Source organism: Pelodiscus sinensis, unplaced genomic scaffold (assembly GCF_049634645.1).
Source record: "Pelodiscus sinensis isolate JC-2024 unplaced genomic scaffold, ASM4963464v1 ctg88, whole genome shotgun sequence".
In the NCBI taxonomy this organism is placed as follows: Eukaryota; Metazoa; Chordata; order Testudines; family Trionychidae; genus Pelodiscus; species Pelodiscus sinensis.
Window position 1 is genome coordinate 473,146 of NW_027465944.1, and position 20,278 is coordinate 493,423.

Genomic DNA, 20,278 nt, shown 5'->3' on the forward strand with positions numbered 1-20,278 from the left:
AGAACAAGGAGAAGCTGGAGAAGCTGCGTGGGGCGGCGGAGACGTTCTGCAGCCGCCTGGGCCGGTACCGCATGCCCTTCGCCTGGACGGCCATCCACCTCCTGAACATCGTCAGCACCGCCGGGCCCCTGGAGCGCGACGCCGCGGAGGCCGAGAGCGGTGAGCCCTGCCATCGGCCCCCCGAGCCGGGCCTGGGGCCCAGGGGCTCTGCCCTCCCTCAGTCTGAGCCCTGTGCCCCAGCGTGGCGCTAGGGGCTGGGCTGCAGGGAGGGGGAGGGGGCTCGGTGGGGTCTGGGCTGCAGGGAGGGGGAGGGGGCTCGGAGGGGGGCGCTGGGCTGCCGGGGGGGACTCGGTGAGGGGGTGGGGGTTTGGGAGGGTGTTGGGCTGCAGGGGGCTGATCTGTAGCCAGGTCCCAGGGATTGGCAGAGGCGCCACCTGGCCCTGGGGGTGCAGAGGGCAGCAGGTTGGTGCCAGGCAGCTGTGGCCCCACCCCAGAGGTGGCTGCATTTCAATGGCAGGCAAGACACCCATCATCTTCTAGCCCGGGGTGGGGGAGCCAGGGCAGTGCCTGGGGCTTGCTGGGCCGCCCGTGGAGCCCCCCGGCCCGTGGTGAGCGCCCCCCTCCTGTCCCGGCAGAGCGCAGGGGCACCTGGGCAGAGCGCAAGCGGCGGACGCTGGAGCGCGGCAGCGCCGGGGAGGAGCTGGGCAGCTTCGGCAGCTTCCGCCCGGCCACCCTCACCGTCACCAACTTCTTCAAGCAGGTGACAAGCGCCCCCTGCTGGTCACGGTGGGGATTGCATGGCCCTGTTGGGGGCAGGGCTTAGGGGATAGAGGTGGGGTACTTGGGGCGCAGCTGCTGTGGGTATGGCTGGCCATATTGGATTTGGGGGCAGGGTGATTGGGGGCAGTATGGGATCGGGGGCAGGTCAGTGTGGTGGTATGGACCAACAGGGTTGTATGGACTCGGGGTGGGTAGGGGGAGGTGGGAGAGGTTATAGGCTCGGAGAGATGAGGGAGGTATGGGCTCTGGGGGCGGGAAATGAGAGTAAGGGCTTTGGGGGGGCAGGGAGATGGGGGGGTATGGGCTCTGGGGGCGGGGCGATGGGGGGGGTATGGGCTCTGGGGGGGATGGGCTCTGGGGGCGGGGCGATGGGGGGGGCATGGGCTCTGGGGGCGGGGCGATGGGGGGGGCATGGGCTCTGGGGGCGGGGGCGATGGGGGGGGATGGGCTCTGGGGGCGGGGGCCCGACGCGGCGGCTCTTCTCGCCCTAACGCCCGCGGGCCCCACGCAGGAAGGCGACCGCCTCAGTGACGAGGATCTCTACAAGTTCCTGGCGGACATGCGGCGCCCGTCCTCGCTGCTGCGCCGCCTGCGGCCTGTCACAGGTGGGGGTGCGGGGGGGGCGGGGGCACCGAGGGGTCCCGCGGGGGAGGGGGACACGTTGCCTTGCTGGGCGAGGGCCCGTACGCGGCAGTAAGGCCCCCGGGGGCGGAGCCTGGGGGCAGCCACAGAGCCCCGCCCAGAGGGCCGGGCAGCGCGGGGGGCCCCCAGGCCCAGCTCCTCACGCCCCCCGGCCTCTCCTCCCAGCTCAGCTGAAGGTGGACATCTCGCCGGCGCCCGAGAGCCCCCCGTACTGCCTGTCCCCGGAGCTGCTGCACCTCAAGCCCTACCCGGACCCCAGGGTGCGGCCCACCAAGGAGATCCTGGAGTTCCCGGCCCGCGAGGTCTACGTGCCCCACACCACGTACCGGTGGGTCGCTTTATTTCCCAGGGCGGGGGGGGCCTCACCCACCCGCCGCCAGCTGGCCCCTCGTCTCGCTGGCCCCTCGTCTCGCTGGCCCCTCGTCACGCTGGCCCCGTCCGTCCCGCGGCCGGCTGGCCGGGTGCTCGTGGGGCAGGGGGGCGCCGGGGGCCCGCTCATGTCCTGGTGCGGTGCTGCAGCTGCTGGGGGAGGAGGGGAGGGTGAGCGGGGGCTGGGCAGCAGGAGGGGGAGGGGTGAGCCCGTGGGGCAGCCAGGCGGGACTGGTGTTGCTGGGACGCTGCCCTTCCCCCACCCTGGGCAGCGCCCGAGGGAGCCGACCGCTTTGGGCTCCGACAGGCCTGGCTCTGCCCCCCTGGCTCCAGGGCCATGGATCGTAGGCAGCGTGGGCTAGTGGCTAGCACGAGGGCTTTGGGACACATGGGTTATTCCCAGCTGGGCTAGGCCCCTCTGCCTCAGTTTCCCCTCGGGTAGCAGCTTGTGCCTGCCCCCAGCTCATCCGCGCCGAGCTCCCCCGACCCCCCTCACGGGGCCTTACCTGCTCCTGGAGCCGGGCCAGCTGCTGCGCCTGGCGGGCCGCTCGCTGCTGCTGGTGCTGGGTCGAGCCCGCCAGGGCCCGGAGGGCGAGGCTCTGCTGCTCCACGTGCATCTGGGGAGGGGCAAGGGGGTCAGACCTGGGGGAGCTGAGCGGGTTGGACACGGGCCAGGGGACCCATGGTGCCCCCCCGCCCCCTGGCTCCACTTGGGTTAACCCCCCCCCCCCCCCCCCCCCCCCGTGCCAGGCGTCAGCGTCTCTCCCAGGCTGGGGCTGGGCAGATCTGGCCTGCGAGTCCCTGGGGCCCGGCCCTTGGGGCATCCCAACGGGCGTTACCTTGAGAGCAGCCAGCTCCACCGCCCCGTGCCGGGGACCCCTGCGCGCCAGGCTGGCCAGCGTCCGCTCCAGCTCTGTCAGCCGCTCCGCCAGCAGGAGGAGCCCTGCCTGGGCCCCCTGGAGGGCCTGGGTCCCGCCGTGGGTCTGCAGCTGCAGCGCCAGCTCCTCCACCTGGCGGGGGGAGAGCAGAGGGCTGGGGGGCTCGTCCCTGGGGTGTTGCGAGGGACCCGGGACAGGACATCAAACGCCTCCTGCCCCTGGGTCTGCTGCGGAGGGCAGGGCAAGGCCATGTCGTGCCTCAGTTTCCCCCTCTGGGGCTGGTAATCTTGCCCCGCTCTCCGGACTGATGGTGAAGGGCTGGGTGACGTCCCAAAATCTGCTTGGGCCCCAGGGCCAGGATCCAGGCTGGCCTCCCCTAGGGCTGTGCCGGCACTAACCCAAAGGCCCCGGCCATAATGTTGGGGAAACTGAGGCATGGCACTGGACCCCGAGATCGTGAAGAAGTGACACAGCCAGGAATAAACGCTCCCCCTCCCCCCCAGTGCCATGGGTGGGTACCTTGAGCCCCTGCACTGCCCCGCGCAGCTCCTCCGCCCCCTGCCGGGCCTGGCGCGCCTGGTGCCACAGGGCCCCCAGCGAGTGCTGGCAGAGCCGGAGCCGGCGCCCGGCCTGCTCCAGCTGCTGCCCCGTGGCGCTGTAGGTCTCGTGCAGCGCCTGGCTGAGCTGTAGCACCCCGTACACCAGGACGTCCAGCTCCTCCTGCGGGGCTGCCCCTGGGGGGGGCCGGGCCGGGCCGGGGGGCAGCAGCGCCAGCAGCAGCACCAGGCTCCGCATGGCTCCGGCGCAGGCAGGCGGGCAATGGCCTGATGCAGACGTGGGATTGGGAGGGCGGCGTGGGGCAGGCTGTCTGGTGAGTGTCTCCTCCCTGCCGCCAGGCAGACTTTGGCAGCTGGCGCTGCGCCCGCCCCCGTCCCGCCGGCCGCCCTGGGTCACGGGGCCCTGGCCGGGGCAGGGCGCTTGCGAAAGGGGCGTGCGTCAGGGGGGCAAGGGGAGGTGAAGAGGGCAGCCCACAGGTGTTCACCAGCGCTCCCTGCAGCTGGCGTGGGGGGGGGCCTGGGGGGCAGCCATTGATCTCACAGCTAGAGCCCGCTCGCTTCCCCGAGCCACGGAGAGAGCCACGGAGTCCTGGCTGCTGGGCCCTGTGCTCTAACCGCTAGCCCCCACTGCCCTCCCCGAGCCACGGAGAGAGCCACGGAGTCCTGGCTGCTGGGCCCTCTGCTCTAACCGCTAGCCCCCACTGCCCTCCCCGAGCCACAGAGAGAACCCAGCGCGGGGGGCCCCCCAGGCCCAGCTCCTCATGCCCCCCCGGCCTCTGTTCCCAGCTCAGCTCAAGGTGGGAATGGGCCTTCCCGGGGCCCGGTGACACCCTGCCCCTCTCTCCTGCCCCCCAGGAACCTGCTCTACGTCTACCCCCAGAGCCTCAACTTCAGCAGCCGCCAGGGCTCGGTGCGCAACATCGCCGTGAAGGTGCAGTTCATGGCAGGCGAGGACCAAAGCCAGGCCCTGCCGGTGAGCCTTGGCCCCGCCCCCGGGCTCCGTGGCCCCGCCCCCGGGCTCCGTGGCCCCGCCCCCGGGCTCCGTGGCCCTGCCCCCGGGCTCCGTGGGGCCCCCCCATCAAAGCACCATCCCAGGAGCAGGAGGGGTGTGGTACCCAGGGGCTGCTGGGCTCGGAGCCTCCATCCAGTCTTGGGATTTTCAGGGGCCTGGCTGGAGAGTTTGGCCCCCTTAGGGCAGCCCAGCCTCAGACACCCCAAACCCAGGCCCTGAGATGGGGGGCAGCTCGGTGATGCTCTATGGGGCACTCTGAAATTCAGGCCCAAGAGTCCAGGGTGGTTAGACACACACCTAGTGCCTAAATCCCCTAGGCAGCATAGTCCCTCTCCCCCCTCCCGCCGTTGGGTTGCTGTCCTGTCTCTTCCCCCAGCCCAGGGTGGCCCCAGTTCAAGTCCCCTGGCCCCTCGCCTGGTGTGACGCCGTTGTGCTTTGCCAGGTGATCTTCGGCAAGTCGAGCTGCAGCGAGTTTGCGAAAGAGGCCTACACGGCAGTGGTGTATCACAACCGGTGAGCGCGGCCTGCAGGGCTGTTGAGGACTTTGGGGGGGGCTATTTCAGTTAAGACGGTAACCTGTCTGGGGAGGTGGGCTGGATTTGGGGTGCTGGCTATTTCAGATAATACGGTCACTCGACTAGGGGTGTCTGAGGGCAGAGGGACAGGAGGTTGGATTGGAGTGGGGGGCAGCCATTTCAGTTAATATGGTAACCCGCCTGGGGGTGTCTGGGTGGGACAGCGGGCAGGATTTGGGGGGGGTGGCTATTTCAGTTAATACGGTAACCCGCCTGGAGGTGTCTGGGTGGGACAGTGGGCAGGATTGGGGGGGCTATTTCAGTTAATATGGTAACTCGCCTGGGGGTGTCTGGGTGGGACAGTGGGCAGGATTGGGGGGGCTATTTCAGTTAATATGGTAACCCGCCTGGGGGTGTCTGGGTGGGACAGTGGGCAGGATTGGGGGGGCTATTTCAGTTAATATGGTAACTCGCCTGGGGGTGTCTGGGTGGGACAGTGGGCAGGATTGGGGGGGCTATTTCAGTTAATATGGTAACTCGCCTGGGGGTGTCTGGGTGGGACAGTGGGCAGGATTGGGGGGGCTATTTCAGTTAATACGGTAACCCGCCTGGGGGTGTCTGGGTGGGACAGTGGGCAGGATTGGGGGGGCTATTTCAGTTAATACGGTAACCTGCCTGGGGGTGTCTGGGTGGGACAGCGGGCAGGATTGGGGGGTGGCGGCTATTTCAGTCAATACGGTAACCTGCCTGGGGGTGTCTGGGTGGGACAGTGGGCAGGATTGGGGGGGCTATTTCAGTTAATACGGTACAGTCTGAGGGCGTCTGGGCAGAGGGGGGCGCTGGGCCCAGCCTGTGAGTCTCTCCGGGATGGGGGGGGCCGGAGCAGCTTGGAGCGGCCTGGGGGTTTCAGGGCTGGAAGGGCTCAGGGCCCCCTCACTGCCCGCTGGCCCCCCAGGTGCCCCCAGTTCTACGAGGAGTTCAAGCTGCAGATCCCGCCTGCCCTGACGGACAATCACCACCTGCTCTTCACCTTCTACCACGTCAGCTGCCAGCCCAAGCCCAACACGCCGCTAGAGACGCCCGTCGGCTACACGGTCCGTCTGCCGGGGCTGCCTGGCCTGGCCCTCGGTCCGCCCGCCGGGGCTCCCTGCCTGGCCCTCGGTCCGCCCACCGGGGCTCCCTGCCTGGCCCTCGCTCCGCCCGCCGGGGCTGCCTGGCCTGGCCCTCGCTCCGCCCGCCGGGGCTGCCTGGCCTGGCCCTCGCTCCGCCCGCCGGGGCTCCCTGCCTGGCCCTCGGTCCGCCCGCCGGGGCTGCCTGGCCTGGCCCTCGGTCCACCCGCCGGGGCTGCCTGGCCTGGCCCTCGGTCCGTCCGCCGGGGCTGCCTGGCCCTCGGTCCGCCCGCCGGGGCTGCCTGGCCCTCGCTCCGCCCGCCGGGGCTGCCTGGCCTGGCCCTCGCTCCGCCCGCCGGGGCTGCCTGGCCTGGCCCTCGCTCCGCCCGCCGGGGCTGCCTGGCCTGGCCCTCGCTCCGCCCGCCGGGGCTGCCTGGCCTGGCCCTCGGTCCGCCCGCCGGGGCTGCCTGGCCTGGCCCTCGGTCCGCCCGCCGGGGCTGCCTGGCCTGCTGGGGCTGTCGGGGCTGCCTGGCCCTCGCTCCGTCCGCCGGGGCTGCCTGCCTGGCCCTCGCTCCGTCCGCCGGGGCTGCCTGGCCCTCGCTCCGCCCGCCGGGGCTGCCTGGCCCTCGCTCCGCCCGCCGGGGCTGCCTGGCCTGGCCCTCGCTCCGCCCGCCGGGGCTGCCTGGCCTGGCCCTCGGTCCGCCCGCCGGGGCTGCCTGGCCTGGCCCTCGGTCCGCCCGCCGGGGCTGCCTGGCCCTCGGTCCGCCCGCCGGGGCTGTCGGGGCTGCCTGGCCTGCTGGGGCTGTCGGGGCCTTCTCGCTGCCCCAGGCACGGCCCCTGCCTCTGTCCTCTCCCTCTTGGGCATGGCCCTGACCCCTGGGGCCCCCCCTTGTCCCTGCCCCCAGGAACCTCCCCAGTGCCCCCTCATGTCCTGCTCCCCATCCCATCCCCTCCCCTCTCTCCCGCCAGTGGGTCCCCCTGCTGCAGCACGGCCGCCTGCGGACCGGCCCCCTCTGCCTGCCCGTCTCGGTGGAGAAGCCCCCGCCCAGCTACTCAGTGCTCACCCCTGACGTAAGTGAGCGGGTGGCTCCGTGGCACCTGGGCACGTCTCCCAGCTCTGCGGGACTCAGGCCCCGGGGGGAGGGCTCACCCAGGCCTGGAATGGGGCACCAGCCCCCTTTGGGACCGGCCTGCGCCTTCCTCTGAGCACCACCAGCAGGGAAACTGAGTCACGGGGACGGCGGTGTGGCCAGATCCTGGGAGGGAGCACGGCTGCATCCCAGCTTGGTCCATGCCCTCTGCCTGCGGGAGGTGGGACCTAGGCAGGGGGCGGGGCCGGGAGTGGGTACCCAGGGCCGAGGCCTGGCTCCCACGGCTCTCCCTCCCCACCGGCAGGTGCAGCTCCCTGGCATGAAGTGGGTCGATAACCACAAGGGGGTGTTCCACGTGGAGCTGCGGGCCGTGTCCTCGGTGCACACGCAGGTGAGGGGGGCTGGAGCGGTGGGGTGGGGGACTGGAGGGGGTGCTAGAGGTGGCATCATGGGGGGGAGGTCGAGGCTCCGGGCCCAACGTCCCGGCTCCTTGGCATCGCTCGGTGCCGCTCGCGGCCTCCCCCGTGCCAGGACACCGGGCGCCCTGTGGCACCGGGGGGGGGGGGGCGATGCTGCTGGTGCATAGAGCCCCCTGGTGCCACCTCCCCCCCCCGCAGGACCCCGCCCTGGACAAGTTCTTCACGCTGGGCCACGTGCTGGAGGAGGGCAGCTTCCCGGTGCGGCTGCGGGACGCCGTGCTGACCGAGGGCAGCGTGGAGGGCGAGCTGCGGGCCAGCCTGGCCGGGCTGCGGGGGGCGGGCCTGGGGCCCCTCCTCACCCACGCCCACCAGCTGCTGGACAAGCTGCTGCTGCTCATGGCCCGCCCACCCCTCATCGGGGGGCAGATCGGTGAGTGCCCCCCGCCCCGCAAAGGGCTGGCCCCCCCGTTAGGGAGCCTCCGGCACACGGCCCCCTGCGGTAGCCTTGCCCCCCCATCCTTTGGCAGGCTTGCCCCAATCGGAGCCCCTGGCACCCCCATGGGGATCGCGCCCCCCAATTAGTGGGGGGCAGAACAGCCAGGGGCGGGCTTAAGGCGGTTCTCCACAAATGCAGAGGTGGGGGCCCGCAAACGCCCCCCAAAACCTGATCTCTCCTGGCTTTAGTACAAACACTCCCCCCCAAATCGTAATGCCTGGATTTTGGGGACTATCCGCTGCCACCCCCCAAGTAAACCAGGGAAGAGGTCACTTGGGAAACCTCCTCCCTAACCCTCAGGGGCACCCCCCCAAAGGGGAGAAAACACCAGCTGCCGTCTGGGTCGCTGCCCCCTCGTCAGAGGCCGGCAGACCCCCAGACCCACGTTCCCGAAACAAAAGGTTTTTGGCCGACCAGACACCTGCCCGGAGACGGGCGCCACCCTAAGCCCTGGGCTGCTCGCCTCCTTCGAAAGGGAGCGTCTAGACGCCAGCCTGTGCTCCGGAACGCGCCCGGAAAAGGCCCGGTTTGCAGCACGCGGCACCTTTTCGAAGGAGCCCGCTGGGGAGAAGGCGTCTCCCCGTGAAACGAGGTTTCCCGCGGTCGAGGAAGCTGCCGCGCTCGGTGGATTTCCTTGCGAAAGACCCCGGCGGCAGGCGGGACGCAGGGAAAGATTTGGTGCAAAAAAGGCCACTTTTTCCGAAACCCCCCTGTAGTCTAGAACGTGGGGGGGGAGAATTCTGCCCCCGCCACCCCACCTCTGATCTTCCCGCCCCCCTCCGGGCCCTCCCCTTCTCAGGCCAGCTGTCATGGGGGGGGGAGGAGCTGGCACCCCCCCCCCCAGGGAATGGTGCCCACCCTGGAAGGGAAAAGGGGAGAGCGCTGCAGCTGCTCCGATTGGCTGCTCCATCCCAGGAGGCGGGACAGAGGGGAAGAGAGCCAATCAGAGGCGGTGCGTCCCTCCCAGCACCCCCCCACAGGGCAGGCACTGTGGACAGGATTGGCCGGTTGTGCCTCGGGGCGCGTGTGTCCGAGCCCCCGCCATTGGCCCAGACGGGGAAACTGAGGCACCAGGTGGGGCTGTGATTAGTGGCACAGCCCAGGGGTCCTGTGTGCCCGGCCAGCTCCCGGGGCCCAGCCTGGTCCCTCTCCCCAGTTCAGCCCCCTCCCCCCCACATCTCCCCCAGTCAACCTGGGCCGTGCCGCCTTCGAGGCCATCGCCATCATGGTGAGCCAGATCCACCGGGGCCTGGAGGCCAGCCAGGACCAGCACGGCCACAGCCCGGTGCTGGCCGCCTACGTGCACTTCGCCTTCCGCCTGCCCGCCGCCGAGCCGGCCCCGCCCGGGAGCGGTGAGCGGGGCCCGGGGGAGGAGCCGACGGGAGGGTAGATCGCCCTGGGAGGGGGCTGCTCTCTGGAGGGGGTCTCCCGGGAAAGTTTCCTCTGGGGGAACCTTGGGAAGGGGGGCAGAGCGGGGGAGGGGAACTGGGCTGAGATGCAGGACCCCGGGTTCTGTCTCTGGCCCTGGAGGGGAGTGTAGGCTAGTGGTTAGAGCAGGCAGGTGGGAACTAGGACCCCGGGTTCTCTCTCTGGCCCTGGAGGGGAGTGTAGGCTAGTGGTTAGAGCAGGCAGGTGGGAACTAGGACCCCCGGGTTCTCTCTCTGGCCCTGGAGGGGAGTGTAGGCTAGTGGTTAGAGCAGGCAGGTGGGAACTAGGACCCCCGGGTTCTCTCTCTGGCCCTGGAGGGGAGTGTAGGCTAGTGGTTAGAGCAGGCAGGTGGGAACTAGGACCCCCGGGTTCTCTCTCTGGCCCTGGAGGGGAGTGTAGGCTAGTGGTTAGAGCAGGCAGGTGGGAACTAGGACCCCGGGTTCTCTCTCTGGCCCTGGAGGGGAGTGTAGGCTAGTGGTTAGAGCAGGCAGGTGGGAACTAGGACCCCTGGGTTCTCTCTCTGGCCCTGGAGGGGAGTGTAGGCTAGTGGTTAGAGCAGCGTGGTTGGGAACTAGGACCCCCGGGTTCTCTCTCTGGCCCTGGAGGGGAGTGTAGGCTAGTGGTTAGAGCAGGCAGGTGGGAACTTGGACCCCCGGGTTCTCTCTCTGGCCCTGGAGGGGAGTGTAGGCTAGTGGTTAGAGCAGGCAGGTGGGAACTAGGACCCCTGGGTTCTCTCTCTGGCCCTGGAGGGGAGTGTAGGCTAGTGGTTAGAGCAGCGTGGTTGGGAACTAGGACCCCCGGGTTCTCTCTCTGGCCCTGGAGGGGAGTGTAGGCTAGTGGTTAGAGCAGCGTGGTTGGGAACTAGGACCCCCGGGTTCTCTCTCTGGCCCTGGAGGGGAGTGTAGGCTAGTGGTTAGAGCAGCGTGGTTGGGAACTTGGACCCCTGGTTCTCTCTCTGGCCCTGGAGGGGAGTGTAGGCTAGTGGTTAGAGCAGGCAGGTGGGAACTTGGACCCCCGGGTTCTCTCTCTGGCCCTGGAGGGGAGTGTAGGCTAGTGGTTAGAGCAGGCAGGTGGGAACTAGGACCCCTGGGTTCTCTCTCTGGCCCTGGAGGGGAGTGTAGGCTAGTGGTTAGAGCAGGCAGGTGGGAACTAGGACCCCCGGGTTCTCTCTCTGGCTCCGGACGGGAGTGGAGTTTAGTGGTTAGAGCAGGGGGCCCAGGAGCCAGGCCGCCTGGGTTCTCCAGGGGGTTCAGAAGCTGACCCCCGGAGGGGGGTGTATGTTCCAGAGGCCTCGGTGCTGCCCCCCGGGGCTGCCGTCCAGTGCGCCACCCTGTCCCGCGCCACCGCCCGCCCCACCAGCCTCACCCTGGCGCGCTCCAAGAGCATCAGCAACAGCAACCCCGACCTGGCCTCCACGCCCGGCTGCCCGGACCTCGAGGTGCAGAAGATCCTGGCCAGCAAAGTAAGGCCGGCGCTGGCTGTGCCCCCGGGGGGTCTCCTGGCACCCGGCCCCCTCCCGCTCTGCCCTCGCGGCTCCCCCTCCCCGCTTGGTGTTTCTGGGTCCCCTTGTGCCGCGGGGGGGCCCTGCTTGGACTCTGCCTCCCGCCGGTGACGGTTCTCGCTGCTCTTTTCTCTCCCGGCGGCCGCGCGCAGGCGATCGACCGCTCGCACTCCTGGGTCAACTCGGCCTACGCCCCCGGCGGGCCCAAGGCCGTGCTGCGCCGGAACCCGCCCAGCTCCAGCGCCGACCTCAAACAGGTGCCCCTCCCCCCTTTCCGCTTGGCTTCCCCGCTCGGCTTCGCCCCTCGCCGGACGGTCCTCGCTGCACCGCGCTGCCCCCTGGTGGTGGGGGGCGGGGACTGCGGCGCCGCACGCCCGCTGGGCTGGGTCGAACCGGAGCAGTGTCGAGGTGGGGGGCTCCGGGTGGGGAGGGGGCTGCCGTGCTGGGGGCTCGGCCCAGGTCTGTGGCTGCCCCCAGGCTGGGGAGGAACCTCGGTCGCTGTTGGGATTCGCATCCGTGTCTCTGCTCTGCTCCATCCTCTCATTCCATTCGCTCCTCCATCGGCGCCCCCCGCAGGCCAGCGAGCGAAGCGCCAACCGCCTCTCCTCCTTCCTGGAGAGCTGCTCCAGCGCGCCCGCCGCCCCCACCCGGCCGACCGCCAAGAAGGTAGAGGGGGCGGGAGGGAAACGGGCCCACCTGGAGTAGACGGGGGTGGAGGGTCACGCTCCAAGAACTCCTGGGTTCTGTCCCCGTGCTGGGGGCTAGTGGTGAGGGCAGGGCGCTAGGAGCAGCTAGAGCTGGGGTACTGGGCGGCTGGAGCCTGCATCCTGTGTAGCACTGGGCACGTCCCGGCCCTTTCCCGTGCCTCAGTTTCCCCATTGCTAACACTTAGGGTGCCCCGTGGCCGAGTTAACGAATGCCAAGGAAGTGTTCGGAGCCCGCCCGGGGCCGTTAAACATCCAGTCCGAGCCAGGGGACGATCCCGCAGGCGCCCCACAGGCATCGGGTCGCTCCAAACTCTTTCCTGCGGTCCCTGGCCAGAGAGAGAATCCGGGAGGGGCAGGAGGGGAGTCTCCTTTCGAACAGGTTCCCCCAGACTCGCCTGCTAGCTTCTCATCTCCCGCCTCTTCCTCTCCATCCATCCGCTGTCCATCCGCTGTCCCACGCGTGCTCCATCGCCGGCGCGCGCTGGGCCGCCTTTCCCAGCCGCATCACGGCCTCCAGCAGGGGGGCAGCCACCCCGCCGGTCCCGCTGCGTCCCTGGGGACTGGGGAACCGTTCCCGGGCCAGGGGGCTGGAGCGACTCAGCACGTTCGCCGGGCACTGGGGCGAGTCGGGGGGAGGAGGCGTTAACGCGGGGCTGGGTTCAAACCCCGCCTGCCACCAACCAGCGCCACCCGGGGCCTCGGTTTCCCCCCGTGCCGAGGGGGCACTGTGGATTGCAGAGCAGGCGGCGCCCAGACGCCAGGGTGATGGGCCTGCATGAGCTCAGCAGGCAGAGGGGTCAGGCCGGGTAAAATCCTGCCCCGGCCCCCATCAGCCGAACAGGTCCAAGAGCAGCGGGGGGCAGGGGGGACACGACGCTTGATGCCCCCCGTAACGGTGCCTCCGTCTCTGCCCAGCTGCTGCACGAGGAGCTGGCGCTGCAGTGGGTGGTGAGCACGAGCACCGTGCGTGAGGCCGTGCTGCACCAGGCCTGGTTCTTCTTCCGCCTGCTGGTGAGTGCCCCTCCCCCGGCCCCTGGCTCCTGGAGAGGGGCTCACCTCTCAGCCCCCCACTAGCCACCCTGCCCTTGGGGGCACCCCGGGGTGGGGGAGGGGCCACCTGCTGGGGAGGGAGGCTTCAGGCCACAGGCCTGGTGGCAGGAGACCGGCGGCTGCTGTCACCTGGGGGTGGGTTCCTGGCCCCGCCCCCTGAGCCCCAAGCCCCACCCCCACCAGCGTGCGGCTCCGCCCACAGGTGAAGAGCATGGCCCTGCACCTGCACCAGGGCGAGAAGCTGGCGGCCCCCGCGCCGGCTCCGCTTCCCCAGCCGCTTCGTGGACGACGTCGCCGCCCTGGTGGGCTCCGTCAGCGCCGAGATCGCCAGCCGCCACCAGAAGGTGGGTCCGTCCCCCCCCCTGCCCCCCGACCCCCAACCTCCCGCCCTGCCCCGTCGGCCGCACCCCCTGCCCCCCGACCCCCAACCTCCCGCCCTGCCCCTCGGCCGCACCCCCTGCCCCCCGACCCCCAACCTCCCGCCCTGCCCCTCGGCCGCACCCCCTGCCCCCCCGACCCCCAACCTCCCGCCCTGCCCCGTCGGCCGCACCCCCTGCCCCCCGACCCCCAACCTCCCGCCCTGCCCCCTCGGCCGCCCCCCCCGACCCCCAACCTCCCGCCCTGCCCCGTCGGCCGCACCCCCTGCCCCCCCGACCCTCAACCTCCCGCCCTGCCCCGTCGGCCGCACCCCCTGCCCCCCGACCCCCAACCTCCCGCCCTGCCCCGTCGGCCGCACCCCCTGCCCCCCCGACCCCCAACCTCCCGCCCTGCCCCATCGGCCGCACCCCCTGCTCCCCGACCCCCAACCTCCCGCCCTGCCCCGTCGGCCGCACCCCCTGCCCCCCCGACCCCCAACCTCCCGCCCTGCCCCGTCGGCCGCACCCCCTGCTCCCCACTGGCCACTCGCTCCTGTCTGTGTCCGCCCCCCACTGGCAACGTACCACCCCCCGCGTTCCTCCTGTCTGTCTCTGTCCCTCCACCCCAGCCCGGCCTGCTCTCGGCCACATGGGCTGGCTGCTCGCATGCTGCTTGGAGCCCGTGTCCTTGGGTCCCCCCCCAAGTGTGACCCTCCCCCGGCCTTGTCCCTGCAGGACGCGGGGCTGGCAGAACGCCTCAACAGCAGCCTGGCCTTCTTCCTCAACGACCTGCTCTCCCTCATGGACCGCACCTTCGTCTTCGGCCTCGTCCGCACCTACTACAAGCAGGTGGGCTGGGCGGGCGGGAGCCTCTGCCCCCGGAGCGTCCTGGGGCAGGGAGTTCCGCAGGTGAACTCCCCGTGCGGGGATGGGGGTGGGGAGGCAGCTGGGCTGGGGGGATGGTCAGGAAAAGGCTGGGGGAGGAGAACAGCTGGGCCAGGGCTCTCCTGGGCCGTCCCCTCACTGGCCGCCCCCCCAGATCGGGAACCGGCTGCCCAGCGCCCAGAACGCGGCCGCCCTGCGGGGGCTGCGCCTGGATTTCCTGCGCATCGTCTGCAGCCACGAGCACTACGTGAGCCTGAACCTGCCTTGGCACCGCCTCTCGCCGCCCGCCTCCCCCTCGCCCTCCACCTGCTCTGCCACCTCCCAGGTACGGCCCCTCCCCGCGCCCAGGTACGGCCCCGCCTCCCTCCTCCCCCCGCGCCCAGGTACGGCCCCGTTCCCCCTCCTCCCCCCGCGCCCAGGTACGGCCCCGCCCCCCACCTCCCCCCCGCGCCCAGGTACGGCCCCGCCCCCCGCTCCCCCTGCGCCCAGGTACGGCCCTGTCCCCCGCCCCCCTGTGCCCAGGTACGGCCCCGCCCTCCCTCCTCCCCCCGCGCCCAGGTACGGCCCCGCCCTCCCTCCTCCCCCCGCGCCCAGGTACGGCCCTGTCCCCCGCCCCCCTGTGCCCAGGTACGGCCCCGCCCTCCCTCCTCCCCCCGCGCCCAGGTACGGCCCTGTCCCCCGCCCCCCTGTGCCCAGGTACGGCCCCACACCCAGGTGCTGTCCCCTGGAGCCACAGCCCACGCCCAGAGCTGGCTCCCGGGGGGGTCGCTGCCGTCCCAATGGGGGGGTCACTGACCCACCACCAAAGCCCTCGCATCCCACCCCAGTGGCTCTGGGCCTGGGGGAGCTTGCTCTCTGTTGGGGGCAGCCTGGGGAGGTCCCGCCCCGAGCTCAGCACTGAGCCATCCAGGGCATCATGGTGTGGGGGGAGCCCCGGCTTGGGGGCAGGACATGGGGGGGGCAGGCGGGGGCGGGGGGAGCCACAGTCCAGACATTTCAGTTCCTGGCATCTGCCCCCCCCGGCCCGGCTCTTCCCCACCTGCCTGCCCCACGCATGCCCCCTTCCTGCCCTGCCCCACGTCGCTTGCTCCCGCAGGGCTCGGCCTTCTCCAGCCTGGCGCCGGACCCGCGTGTGGCCGGCATGTTCGAGCTGTCGGGGCCCTTCCGCCGCCAGCACTTCCTGGCCGGGCTGGTGCTGACGGAGCTGGCACTCGTCCTGGAGCCCGACGCCGACGGGTGAGCAGGGTCCCCGGCCCCCCGGGATCCAGCTGGGCAGAGCTTGCTGGGGAGGGGGGAGGGGCAGGGAGTTAGGACGCCTGGGTTCTCTCCCGGCTCTGAGAGGGGAGTGGGGCCTAGTGGTTAGCGCGGGGGGGGGGGGGGAGAGGCAGGGAGTCAGGATGCCTGGGTTCTCTCCCGGCTCTGAGAGGGGAATGGGGTCTAGTGGTTAGCGCAGGGGGCGGGGAGAGGCAGGGAGTCAGGATGCCTGGGTTCTCTCCTGGCTCTGGGAGTGGAGTGGGGCCTAGTGGTTAGAGCAGAGTGGAGGGGCAGGGAGTCAGGATGCCTGGGTTCTCTCCCGGCTCTGAGAGGAGAGTGGGACCTAGTGGTTAGAGCAGGGGGGAGGGGCAGGGAGTCAGGATGCCTGGGTTCTCTCCCAGCTCTGAGAGGAGAGTGGGGCCTAGTGGTTAGAGCAGGGGGGAGTCTCCTTTTCAGCCCCCCCTTCTCACACACCCTCTTCATCCTCCCTCCAGCGTCTTCTCCCTGCACAAGAAGGCCATCAGCACCCTGCACAACCTGCTGAGCACCCACGACGCCGACGCCCGGTACGCCGACCCCGTCGCCCGCGCACACGTGGCCCGGCTCTACCTGCCGCTCCTCGGCATCGTCACCGACGCCCTGCCGCAGCTCTACGACTTCACCGGTCAGCCCCTGCCCCCCCCCCCCACTGCACATCGGACCTCACACCCCTCCCCAAGTTGGGGCGAGAACCCGGGAGTCCTGCCCCTCCGCTCTACCCACTAGACCCCACTCCCCTCCCCGAGCTGGGGCGAGAACCCGGGAGTCCTGCCCCTCCGCTCTACCCACTAGACCCCACTCCCCTCCCCGAGCTGGGGCGAGAACCCGGGAGTCCTGCCCCTCTGCTCTACCCACTAGACCCCACTCCCCTCCCGAGCTGGGCGAGAACCCGGGAGTCCTGCCCCTCCGCTCTACCCACTAGACCCCACTCCCCTCCCCGAGCTGGGGCGAGAACCCGGGAGTCCTGCCCCTCCGCTCTACCCACTAGACCCCACTCCCCTCCCCGAGCTGGGGCGAGAACCCGGGAGTCCTGCCCCTCTGCTCTACCCACTAGACCCCACTCCCCTCCCCGAGCTGGGGCGAGAACCCGGGAGTCCTGCCCCTCCGCTCTACCCACTAGACCCCACTCCCCTCCCCGAGCTGGGGTAAGAACCCGGGAGTCCTGCTTCCAACCCCCTGGGTAACTGCTAGATCCCGCTGTAATAGGCGAGGTTTCTGGGGACACGGCTGAGGGGCCGGTTCAGGGCGAGTGGCTCAGAGCCAGGGCTACTGACAGCCAGAGACTGAGCCAGCCCCACCGAGCACGTCAGCTGCCCCCCGGCCAGCAAGGAGCCTCCCTGGCAACCCCCTTGGGCACTAGGGGTGCCCTGTGCCACCGCAGCCCCGCGCCCTCCGCAGGGAGAGGTTAGGACACCCCGTGGCCCCCACTCCACCAGGCTCTCCCGGGCCCAGGGCACTTCCCACCTTGGCTCTCGCCCCCAGAGCCGCCGGGCCCGGCCCTGTTCTCCAGTGACCCCGTGGCTCTGGGGCGGGGCTGGCCAGGGGTCTCAGGGTGCAGGCTGCTCAGCGCTGCAGCTTGGGGCCGGGGGGAAGCGTCTCTCCATGGCCGCTGCAGCTGGGAGAGGGGAGCAGGCCCCCTGGCGGGAGGGACAGACAGACGCTCTCCGACGCTGGCCCTCTCTCCACCCCGCCCCCTGCTGGCCCAGTGGGGTAATAGCTGGCCCATCGCTGCCCCCCTGTGGCCGTGCTGCAGGAGAACGGTGCCTGCTAGCAGAGCCCTCCCTCTCCATGGGATGGAAACCAGTCCCGTTCCAGGCACAGCCCACCGCTCTGGCACGGCCATGCCCAGCCCTGGCTTTGCTACGTGACGAGGAGGCAGCCCGGCGAGGGGGGCGGCTCTTCCCGTGCAGGAGGAGTTCTTGGGCCGACTCAGACGCGCACAAACTCTCGCAAGCGTCTGCTAGAGTAGCCAGAACCAAGACAAAGCTGGAGACGCCCGGGGCCCCCTCGGTCCCCCGGCTCACGGGGAGGGAATCCAGCGTTCCCGGGGCGAGATGGGGTTTGCCAGGCTGGTCGGAGCGTTCGCGGCAGAGCTCCTCCGCTCCTGGCCCTGCTCTCTCTGGGGCACCCCGGGGCTGGCTCGTGCCCCAGCCTTGTGCTCTGCCCCCCCCAGAGCACCACAGTGCGCGCGGGCGCCTGGTCACCGTGCCCAGGGACGACGTGGACCACGACAGCAGCACCATTAGCCAGTCGGTGGCCATGGCCATCGCCGGCTCCCCCCTGCCTCACGCCCCCCGGGCCAGCCCCCTCCCCGGGCCAGCAGCCGTGAGTATCCTCTGCGGGGTCCTCGAGCCAGCCGGGGCGTCGGAGCAACCTCGGTCGCTGGAGATAGGATGCTTCCTTCCTGGTGACCCCGCTGCCCCCCCAGCTCCCTGCTCTGACCACTAGACCCCACTCCCCTCTCAGAGCCGGGGATTGACCCGTGTCCTGCCCCCCCGTCGTCTAACCACTAGACCCCACTCCCCTCCCAGACCTAGGAGACGGTTTCTGTGGGGCGGGGCGGGGGCAGGGGTTTCTGGGCTGGATGTCCCCCCCCCACACATCATGGCTCCGGCTGCAGGGGCCCGGGGTGGGCGCTGACCTCCTCTCTCCCACAGCCCCCCCGCGCGGGCGGCGCCCTGTCGGCGGAGTCCAGCCGCACCCTGCTGGCCTGCCTGCTGTGGGTGCTGAAGAACGGGGAGCCGGGGGCGCTGCACGGCTGGTTTGCGGAGCTCCCCCCCCCGCAGCTCGGCCGCTTCCTCGACCTGCTGTACCTCTGCGTGGCCTGCTTCCAGTACAAGGTGGGGCGCAGCGGGGGCCCCCCAAACGGAGTCGCGGGTGCTCACGTTGGGCCGATTATCGCGGCCCCCCCTCGGCCCCCCCAGCACACATGGCTGGCCCAGCCCTGTCCCCCCTCCTTCCCTGCACGGCCTGCCCATCCCCGTCTGTCCTCCCTCCGCCCCCCCCCCAACAGCCGGCCCCGCCCTGTCCCGCCCCCCCCCCCCCGACACCCGGCCCAGCCCTGTCCCCCCTCCTTCCCTGCATGGCCTGCCCATCCCTGTCTGTCCTCCCTCCGCCCCCCCCGTCCTCCGCCCCCCCCCGTCCTCCACCCCCCCGACACCCGGCCCCCCCCCGACACCCGGCCCCGCCATGTCCCCCCTCCTTCCCTGCATGGCCTGCCCATCCCTGTCTGTCCTCCCTCCGCCCCCCCCAACAGCTGGCCCCGCCCTGTCCCGCCCCCCCCCCCCCCGACACCGGCCCAGCCCTGTCCCTCCTCCTTCCCTGCACGGCCTGCCCATCCCTGTCTGTCCTCCCTCCGCCCCCCCCGACACCCGGCCCCCCCGTCCTCCGCCCCCCCCGACAGTCGGCCCCGCCCCGTTCCCCCCCCGACACCTGGCCCAGCCCTGTCCCCCCTCCTTCCCTGCACAGCCTGCCCATCCCCGTTGGTCCTCCCTCCGCCCCCCCCGACACCCGCCCCCCCGTCCTCCGCCCCCCCCGACACCCGGCCCCGGCCTGTCCCGCCCCCCCCCCCCCCCAACAGCCGGCCCAGCCCTTTTCTCCCCCAGGGCAGGAAGGCCTTGGAGCGCAGCAGCAGCCTGGCCTTCAAGAAGTCCCTGGACATGAGGGCGCGGCTGGAGGAGGCCATCCTGGGCACCGTGGGGGCGCGCCAGGAGATGGTGCGGCGCAGCCGGGGTGAGCTGGGGGCGGGGACAGAGCCCCCCTCCCCTCCTGATGCACTTCTCATGGGGGGGCTCAGACCTGGGTGGAGCCGACTGTCTAACCGCGCCCCCCCAACGCCCTGCCTACTCCAGCCCCATGCGCTCACTGCGCTGAGGCAGGGGAGATGTTGGGGGCTGTGAGGGGCTCGGGGGGAGAGTGGGGGGCAGGGGAGATGCCGGGGGCTGTGAGGGGATCGGGGGGCAGGAGGCATGCCTGGGGCTGGGGGCTGGGAGGGGCTCGGGGGAGAGTGGGGGGCAGGGGAGATGCCGGGGGCTGTGAGGGACTCGGGGGGCAGGAGGCATGCCTGGGGCTGGGGGCTGGGAGGGGCTCGGGGGGCAGGAGGCATGCCTGGGGCTGGGGGCTGGGAGGGACTCGGGGGGCAGGAGGCATGCCTGGGGCTGGGGGCTGGGAGGGGCTCGGGGGGCAGGAGGCATGCCTGGGGCTGGGGGCTGGGAGGGGCTCGGGGGGCAGGAGGCATGCCTGGGGCTGGGGGCTGGGAGGGGCTCGGGGGGCAGGAAGCATGCCTGGGGCTGGGGGCTGGGAGGGGCTCGGGGGGCAGGAGGCATGCCTGGGGCTGGGGGCTGGGAGGGGCTCGGGGGGCAGGAAGCATGCCTGGGGCTGGGGGCTGGGAGGGGCTCAGGGTGTGGGGGTCTGGCTGGGGCGGGGCTAAGCCCTGGACGAGGCCGGCTCACCCTGGGGGGCCTGTGGCTCCTAAGCCCCCTCCCCACGCCCTGCAGAGCGCAGCCCCCTGGGGGGCCAGGAGAGCGTTCGCTGGAGGAAGAACCTCACCCACTGGCGCCCCAACTCCGACAAGGTGGACAGGTGAGTGCGGCCACCGCGGAGCCTGGGGCGTCTGGGGGCCATGAGGTGGGTGGGTGGGCACAGGGCTGTGGGGGCTGGCCCTAGGGGGGAGGAGGATGCTGGGGGACCGGGCTGGGGGGGGGGAGATGGTTGGGAGGGCTGGGCTGGGGGAGGGGAGGACGCGGGGGAGCCAGGGGGGAGGAGAGGCCGCGGGAGTGTGGGGGGCCGGGCTGGGGGAGGGGAGGACGCGGGGGGGCCGGGGGGCCGGGCTGGGGGAGGGGAGGACGCGGGGGGCCGGGGGCCGGGCTGGGGAGGGGAGGACGCGGGGGGGCCGGGCTGGGGGAGCGGAGGACGCGGGGGGGCCGGGGGGCCGGGCTGGGGGAGGGGAGGACGCGGGGGGGCCGGGCTGGGGGAGGGGAGGACGCGGGGGCCGGGGGCCGGCTGGGGGAGGGGAGGACGCGGGGGGGCCGGGCTGGGGGAGGGGAGGACGCGGGGGGCCGGGGGCCGGGCTGGGGGAGGGGAGGACGCGGGGGGCCGGGCTGGGGGTCGCTCTGAGTTGGCCGTGGCTCTGCCCCAGGAGCAGGGAGCAGGTGGAGCAGGAGATGCTGGTGGAGGGGAACCTGGCGACCG

General features: G+C 71.6%; 2 protein-coding genes across 2 annotated transcripts in view; one reads left to right on the forward strand and one right to left on the reverse strand.

The window, feature by feature from the left end:
• The window catches only part of LOC142825297 (dedicator of cytokinesis protein 6-like), a 29,685-nt gene extending 11,800 nt beyond the window's left edge, over window positions 1-17,885 (forward strand). Inside the window, exons 11-32 of the mRNA XM_075917133.1 lie at window positions 3-159; window positions 636-760; window positions 1,292-1,385; window positions 1,588-1,750; window positions 4,082-4,199; window positions 4,681-4,751; window positions 5,709-5,847; window positions 6,832-6,933; window positions 7,258-7,344; window positions 7,571-7,802; window positions 9,056-9,220; window positions 10,583-10,758; window positions 10,950-11,054; window positions 11,374-11,463; window positions 12,420-12,515; window positions 12,757-12,898; window positions 13,646-13,759; window positions 13,950-14,120; window positions 14,892-15,031; window positions 15,544-15,713; window positions 17,262-17,413; window positions 17,746-17,885. Of these exons, the coding sequence (XP_075773248.1) occupies window positions 3-159; window positions 636-760; window positions 1,292-1,385; window positions 1,588-1,750; window positions 4,082-4,199; window positions 4,681-4,751; window positions 5,709-5,847; window positions 6,832-6,933; window positions 7,258-7,344; window positions 7,571-7,802; window positions 9,056-9,220; window positions 10,583-10,758; window positions 10,950-11,054; window positions 11,374-11,463; window positions 12,420-12,515; window positions 12,757-12,898; window positions 13,646-13,759; window positions 13,950-14,120; window positions 14,892-15,031; window positions 15,544-15,713; window positions 17,262-17,334 (2,730 nt within the window). The 3' untranslated portion in view covers window positions 17,335-17,413; window positions 17,746-17,885. The remainder of the gene's footprint in view (window positions 1-2; window positions 160-635; window positions 761-1,291; window positions 1,386-1,587; window positions 1,751-4,081; window positions 4,200-4,680; window positions 4,752-5,708; window positions 5,848-6,831; window positions 6,934-7,257; window positions 7,345-7,570; window positions 7,803-9,055; window positions 9,221-10,582; window positions 10,759-10,949; window positions 11,055-11,373; window positions 11,464-12,419; window positions 12,516-12,756; window positions 12,899-13,645; window positions 13,760-13,949; window positions 14,121-14,891; window positions 15,032-15,543; window positions 15,714-17,261; window positions 17,414-17,745) is intronic.
• Window positions 1,721-3,464, reverse strand: LOC142825302 (angiopoietin-like protein 8). Its single transcript, XM_075917190.1, has 5 exons — window positions 3,453-3,464; window positions 3,189-3,353; window positions 2,631-2,801; window positions 2,298-2,408; window positions 1,721-1,944 (listed from the first exon to the last, which is right to left on the reverse strand). Exons 1-5 carry the CDS (start codon window positions 3,462-3,464, stop codon window positions 1,918-1,920), a joined length of 486 nt encoding a protein of 161 aa, XP_075773305.1. The 3' UTR covers window positions 1,721-1,917.
• Window positions 17,886-20,278: the final 2,393 nt, after the last annotated feature.